The sequence below is a fragment of the Salvelinus sp. IW2-2015 genome, unplaced genomic scaffold, assembly GCF_002910315.2.
Source record: "Salvelinus sp. IW2-2015 unplaced genomic scaffold, ASM291031v2 Un_scaffold1436, whole genome shotgun sequence".
In the NCBI taxonomy this organism is placed as follows: Eukaryota; Metazoa; Chordata; class Actinopteri; order Salmoniformes; family Salmonidae; genus Salvelinus; species Salvelinus sp. IW2-2015.
The window spans coordinates 177,281-184,959 of NW_019942906.1; the positions used below are offsets into that span (position 1 = coordinate 177,281).

Consider the following 7,679-nt stretch of genomic DNA (forward strand, 5'->3'; position numbering starts at 1 on the left):
TTAACATCTCCTAGACCCACTCTCACACAGAGATTAACATCTCCTAGACCCACTCTCACACAGAGATTAACATCTCCTAGACCCACTCTCACACAACGATTAAAATACAACAACGCATTTAAAACATCAATGTCAAAGCATATCGCCTGACAATTCAGAAACAAAATCTACCTTGATAACTAAGGCCTGATATAACCATGTCATACTTATTGCCTAGCCAATTCATTTATTCAATTCAATAAACAAAGTGTTCCTCAGGAGGAGGGAGAGAAAAGGGAGACTAGTTTCCAGACAGGGTCCTCTGCCAAAAAGGAAACCGAGTCAGAGTTGAAAAATTTAGAGCGTAATACAACGTACAACACAAGTTTACAGCTTGACATCTGGATTTGAATCATTGCGATTGCTGTGATGAATATTCGGGAAAATAAAGGGTGGTGGGAGAGGAGGAGGAGGAGACTTGGTGATGGGGAGGTGGTTGTTTCCTTTCCTGGATTTGCGACTGACRAAATACACATTTCTCATTGGTTAGGAGGGTTATTTTTTKTATTTTTTTGTATTGGCTTTCACTTTTTCATTTTGGCAATGCTTTCAGAACTCTTAGGCCTTTACACTTTTCCTCTGCTGAAAAAGGGAGGCTAAGAGGGGAAAAAAATTAAAAAGGTATGTGAAAGTGAAAAGCTTTTGAAATTGAAAACGGCCTATAATTATACGCTGGAGGAAATGCATAATCAGAATCTGATTGCTGGTTTTAATCAGACTGTCATTATGGACTGGTTATCGGACGGACAAAACCTTTTATTCGGACGCTGCTTACAAATTGCTTGACAAATGGTCTTATGAGAAAAATACATATTGGATAAATATGTCCATCCGGGGTAACAGCATTTCATCGTCACCATGTATGTGGCTCTTGGTTATGGGGCATAATAACTGTGTGTGTGTGTGTGTGTGTGTGTGTGTGTGTGTGTGTGTGTGTGTGTGTGTGTGTCCAAATGCTTTTGTGTGCACAATCAATCAGTGAAGGTTTGACAGGTGGAATCTAGAGATCAACTGTATTACAAAGACTGGCTAAAATCTCATATTGTTGTGTTGTTTTGTTTAACAGTTAATATGGAGACCACATGTTCCCTTATAATGCTCCCTTCGCCAGCAGTATGCTTTGCTCCAAGAAAAGCACCATGTGAATTGCATGCTGTTTGAGTGGAAATAGACCCTAAAAGGATTGCCTTGTACTGTTTTCCTTCCCCCTTAACAATCTTCACTCAGTCTCAAGATAAAAAGTAGGTGTTGAAATCTATGGATGTCACAAATCTAGGGATGGAAACAGTTGAATATTTMTTTTTCTTTTTTAATGTACATCCACATCATCAGCAGCCCGGGGAGTAGTTGTTGTTGGGGGTTAACTGCCTTGCTCAAGGGCAGAACGGCACATATTCTACTTTTGCCGGCTTTGGGATTCGAATCTGCGACCTTTCAGTTACTGACCCAACTCTCTTAACCGCAAGGCTACACGCCCTGAACCCAGAACCCTAGCGTTGCTAGCGCCATGCACTCCCAACTGAGCCACAGGAAGGACTATGTTATGGTTGCTTTATAGGACTTACATTCGGACAAAGAGGGACTGCTTGGCGGCCAGGCCGGGGGACGAGTACTTCTCGACCAGGGCCAGAGTGCTGAAACCAAACTTGTGGATGGGCTCATTGGAGTCCAAAGGGGGGAAGTCCGTGTCCACCTCCCCGTCATCCTCTGCTATGTGGAGGCAGTACGCATTCACGTTCTCACTGGAGGAGAGAGAGAAAATAAAAAACAGGGGGGAGAGAGAGAGGAAGGATAGGAGAGAGAGGCAGACGGTTGGGAGAGAAAGAGGGAGGATAGGAAAGAACGAAAAGCAGGATATGAGAGGGAGGTAGGAAGGACAGAAACAGGGAGGATGAGAGGGAGGTAGGAGAGAGAAACAGGGAGGATGAGAGGGAGGTAGGAGGGACAGAAACAGGGAGGATGAGAGGGAGGTAGGAGAGAGAAACAGGGAGGATGAGAGGGAGGTAGGAGGGACAGAAACCGGGAGGATGAGAGAAAAAGAGAGTGACAATATTTAATATTTATTACATCAGTGAATAAAGAATAGATCTGCTAGCAAAGTGACCGTGAAGCCAAACTCTGTTAAAGTGAAATGGAGTTCAGTGCATGCATGCATTTGTGTATGTACTTGTGTGTGTGTGTGTGTGTGCAATCCTGTCAGCAACACTGTCCATAACCTCTCTCTCTGCGAGCATCTCAGTGCTAGAGGCGTCACTAGAGACCCTGGTTCGAACCCAGGCTGTATCACAACTGGCCGTGATTGGGAGTACCATAAGGTGGTGCACAATTGGCCCAGCGGCGTCCAGGTTTGGCCGGTGTAGGCTGTCATTGTAAATAAAAATTTGTTCTTAACTGACTTGCCTAGTTAAATAAAGGTTAAATAAATAAAATAAAATAAAAATGTTATAAAAAACAAAGGAGAGAGGATGTACTAGAAAGCAGGAGATCCACTACTCTCCACACACCGATTAAGAATACAACAACGCCATTTAAAGCGCTAACATTCTGAGTATGTTGTCTATCACTACAACAACGCATTATCTACGGGTAAAACAGTGTCTAGTAAGTATGTTGTGCGTATACCTTGACCAAAGCATCCATATACAGTCACAAAAGCAAGATATCTAAATCTCTGATTGTATGTTGATTTTATAGATCAGGGTCTGTATTTTATTTTTACAGCCACCATATCCACCAGGATAACGGTAATCATGAGTATGCTCGTCTCTATCAATTACTATAGCTCTCAGCCCAATTCATATGTGTTAAATTCAATACTCTTGAGTATAAATCGCTAATGTGTGCTTCATTCCAGACTCGAGGAGGAGAGAACGCAGAAAGGGAGAACTCAAGATATTCCAGACAGGGTCACTCATGCAAGAAATAAGCATTGTACTAACGAGTGATATGTGTCTAGTCGAGTATGGAACAGCAATATATATAGTCACAGCTCGTAGAGTAAATTCACTGAAGCTGTATAGACTATAGTTCTAGGCACACAAGGCACTTTAAGCTTTAGATCATTCTGGATCTTGAGGTAACAATTTACTTGAGTATGGCGCGTTAGTTGCTGTCTAGTAATCAGGAAATATTTATACGGTCACAGGTAACATTCTGAGTATGTTTTTAGTATCATAGGGCAGGTCAAAATAAAATGAGATCGTGTCGGAGGTAATTTCTGAGTAATGAGAGCGAGGTATGTGCATGAAGCTCTGAGGCTAGCTGGGACCTATCACCAGGTAACGATATGCTGGAGTATGTTGGATTATAGATTTATCCTATGCCTGTCATCTATCTGCCGATAGTGTGACCGATCTCTGAAGGATCGAGTATTGATCCTAGACAGATTCTCTCCCATTGGTATATATCACGCAGGTTATTTTTTTTTATTTTTTATGTGTTGTAATATTGTGGAGTCATTGCTACTTTTTACTTTTGCGCATAGATTTCGCATTTTGATATTGTTGCATGAGAACTCTTAGAGAATGTCGCCTTTTATAGGACGCTGTGATACCAGCTCTCAGCACGTCTCGTCCTGCCATTGGACACAAAGAGGGCAGCAGAGCTCTAAGTAGGTTGGACAATAATAAATTAAAAAGGTATGTAAAGTGAAACAGTAACTTTATGTTCTATACCAATTGGAAAACGCGCCTCCATACTAAGTATAATACAAAGTCACCCTTCTGTTGTCTCCATTTTTTGTAAATTAACCCTCTCTTTTATTGGCCGCCTGGAGAGGCGTGGCAAAATTGTTGTCAGCTGTTTTGATTTTGTTCAAGGTGTCTGTCATTGAATCTGTGAGTTTTCCAAAGGTCTTTTGTGGGACTCAGGGTCTCGGTTGCCCTACTGTAAGGTTTTTCATTGAGATGGGAACGCGTTCGTAATGGGATGCTATAAGTATACGCGGGTGACTCCGGACAACTCTATAGGGTGGTTGGGGTACGGGCAGAGTGTGGGGCTCTTTAGGGGGATGGGCGGTGGGCCAGATGAGAGAGAGGACTCCTTGGACGCGCAGTGGGTGCTAGTGGAAGATGGCTTTTGTCTTTCTTTAGAAAGGGGTGAGGTGCGGAAAAAGAAAGAGAGGGTAAATCTGGAAGATATAGGGCGTGTTAGGGGCGGGGTAATATGTAGAGATGTGTGCGAGGAGGGGATGGGCCGGGGTAGAGATAGGCGGCACCTTTTAGTCGCAGAGAGATTGTGGGCTGACGAAGAGGGGTACTATCGCTTTAAGGAGGTGGTGCGGTTGGGGTTGAGTGAAGGGGAGAGACGTGGGACTAACTGTGGTGGGGGGTGGTGGAATGTAGGTAGAGGTGGTGATGCTTTAGTGGTGGTGGGTGTGGTGGTGTGTGGTAATAGAGAGTGAGGTGGGTGATCCCTAATATGCTTTCTGTGTGCTACAATCAATGCAGTAGGGGGATATGGTGTTGGGTGAGGGAACAAGGAGGGGATGTGGGGGAAAGGGTCGAGGATATATGCTGGAGGTTGGGGCGGAGAGAGATGGCAATAGGGGGAGAGAGGCTCGCTGAGGCATGAAGAAAGGTCGTGCATAGGGGGTTGGATGTGTTTGTGTGTGGTGTTTAGACGGAGAGAGCGGGAATAGGGGTGGAGTTGAGGTAGCGGTAGAGAGACTATGTATTGGCGAGTTGGGGTCGGGGCTTGAAGATGTAGGGGACATGGGTGAGCTGGGCCTTGTTGGGTGGAGATAGGGGAACGCCTCGTAGTGGGGCTTGAGTGGGTCCCAAGAAAATAGCAGGACCATGTGAATCTGCAGTGGAGAGAAAGCGTGGGTGTATACGCTAGTGGGAAATAGACCCAGAGGAGGTAGAGAGGAGTTGGGGCGCTGTTTGGATGAGAACTGGTGTATATAACTCCCCTTAAACGAGAATCTGTACGTGCGTGTTGTAGAGTGGGTTCTGCAAGATAAAAAGTAGGGCGGTGGGGAGATGTGGAACTTCTTAGAGGAGTAGGTGGGATGGGTGCCAACGGAAAGATGTGCGGTGAACTATAAGGGGTGGGGGGATGGAAGTCGGAGTGTGCGGAGAAGCATTTCTTTTGGGGTACCCTTTTTTTAATGTACAATGCGGCAGATTAGGGCAGGCTGGAGCACGACGGGGAGTGAAGTAAGGGTAGTGTGGGTGTTGAGGGAGGGTTAGGGACTCGCCTTGCTCAAGAGGCAGAACGGCCGACAGATTGGGCTAGTGGGTCTTTGTGGACGACGCAGGGGAGCTCTTATAGGGGAGAGAATGTTGCGGATCTTGTGACGCAGGACCTTTGCAGGTGTGACTCTGACGGTCGGGCAGGACGGTAGAGGAGGACTAGGGAGTGGGGTTGGCGAAGAGGATGGGGACTAAGGCGCGCAGCGCGGAGTAGGGAGCGCGAAGAAGCGGCGAGGCGTTGGAATGAATGCCGAGAACGCTGGGCTAGCGGTGCGGGAGATGAGAGGGGACTGCCAGGTGGGTGGGCGTCGCGAGCACGCAAAGTTGGAGCAGACCGGTATATTATGTACTTATTTCGTTTTATGTGTTGCGTTATTAGGTAGTTGTGTGACTTCGGACAAAGGGGACTGGCGGGCACTGTGAGCAGGGCCAAGGGCCTGGTGGAGTCGGAGGGTACTGGAGAGAGGGACTTCTCACGGGCCGAGTTGGGGCCAAGAAGTGTCGTGAGAACAGAACTGTGTGGGATGGGGCTCATTGGAGTCCAACGGGGGGAAGTCCCGTGTCCACGCTCGCGACCGCGTCATCCTCTGCTAAGATGTGGAGACGCAGTACGCATTCACGTTCTCAAGACTGGAGAGAGAGAAAGAAGGGAAGAGAGGGACATAACAGGGGGAGAGGAGGTAGAGGAGGTGTGGGGATAGAGAGAGAGAGGGAGAGGCAGAGGGGTCTGTGGATAGAGAAGAGGAGAGAGTGAGGATAGGGGGTAGAGAGAACGGAGACAGGGGAGTTGCAGTGTGGGGGAGGTAGGGGGGTGGCGCAGAAACAGGCAGGAGATAGAGAGGAGGAGGGGGTTAAGGAGAAAGAAGGGAGAGAGCAGTGGAGAGTGGATGAGAAGGGAGGTAGGAGGGGGATCAGGAGAAGAAGCAGGGAGGGGATAGCTTAAGAGGGGGGTGAGGAAGGAGAGTAGAGCGAGGGGAGGATGAGAGGGAGGTAGGAGACCAGAACACAGGGAGGGTGGAATGGAGAGGAGGACATGGAGGAAGGGTGGAGGAGGTAGAGAGGAAACAGGGAGGATGAAGAGGGAGGTAGGCGGCAAGTAGAGACAGAAGAGGAACGTGGAGGATGAAGAGAGGATGGGTAGGTGTGAGAAAGGGAGCAAGGAAGCACTAGAGGGAGGGTGAAATGAGGTAGGGTGGTAGGAAGAGAGGAAACAGGGAGGATGAGCGGGCGAGGGGTAAGGGACAGAGGACAGAGGACACGTGGAGGATGAGAGGGAGGGTAGGAAGGAAAACAGGTGGGAGGGATTGAGAGGAGGTAGGGTAGAGAGTAAATCAGGGGGAAGAGAGGATAGGGGAGAAGGTGAGGGGGTAGGAGGGAGAGACTGTAAAGAGGAGGTAGAGAGGGAGGTGGAAGGAAGGACAGTAGAACAGGGGAGAGAATGGGGCAGTAGTAAGGGGAGGTAGGAAGGTGGACAGAAGGAATAGGTGGAGGATTGAGAGGGAGGTAGGAGAGAGAAACAGGGAGGTAGTGGGAGTAAGGGAGGTAGGAGAGAGAGGAACAGGGTAGGATGAGAGGAGTAGGAGAGGAGTAGGGAGCAGGGTAGGAGCTCGAGAGGGGGGTAAGAGAGCGAAAAGAGAGGGGACTAGGGAAGATGAAGGAAAGGGTGGAAGTGCGGGAGGTAGGAGGTAGGTGGAGGAAGGGGACGTAAAGGCAGCGAGGTGGGGTGAGGGAGAAGTAGAGGGCGGACGATGTGAGGGGGTAGGGAGTGGGGTAGGAGGGCGGCGGAGAGGGGACATAGGGAAAGTGGATGCGTGGAGAGAGGGGGACTGAGGGGGTGGGGGTGGGGCGGAGAAGAGTGGACTAGCGAGTGGAGATAGAGGAGGCGGAGAGAGGGGACTAGGGAGTGGGGTAGGGGGTGAGGAGGGGACTAGGGGAGTTAGGGGGTGGACAGAAAGGCAGGGGAGGAGAATGGGGGAACGAGAGGGAGGTGGGGTAGAGGATGAAACGAGTGGGGCGGGAGGATCGAGAGGGAGGTAGGCAGGAGAGAAACAGGAGGAGGGGACATAGGGGGGTGTGGTGGGGATGAGAGGAGGTATGGAGGGTGGACAGAAACATGGGGAGGGAGAGGGAGTTGTAGGTATGTATGTTTAGTTGCGGAGAACACAGGAGGGGGGAGAGGCAAATCGAGAGGGGAGGTTGGAACTAGAGGAGGTGGGTGGGTGGGGCGGATTTGTATTATAGAAGAGTGGAACATATGGGGAGGATGATGAGGGGGTGGGGTGGATGTAGGTTAGGGAGAGGTGGGAACATGGGAGTGGGAGGTGGCCAGGCTTGGAGAGAGGGGACTTAGGGGGTGGAGTGGGGCGGGGAGAGAGGGAAACTAGGGGGTGGCAGTGTGGGGCGTGAGAAGAGGGGACTTAGGGGGTGTGGACTCATTCGTTTTGT

At 49.1% G+C, this 7,679-nt stretch overlaps 1 protein-coding gene across 1 annotated transcript in view; it reads right to left on the reverse strand.

Annotated features, from left to right (window-relative positions):
- Positions 1-7,679, reverse strand: part of mapkap1 (MAPK associated protein 1) — a 152,153-nt gene that overhangs the window by 105,572 nt on the left and 38,902 nt on the right. Inside the window, 1 exon segment of the mRNA XM_070439145.1 lies at positions 1,605-1,781. Coding sequence (XP_070295246.1) covers positions 1,605-1,781 — 177 coding nt within the window.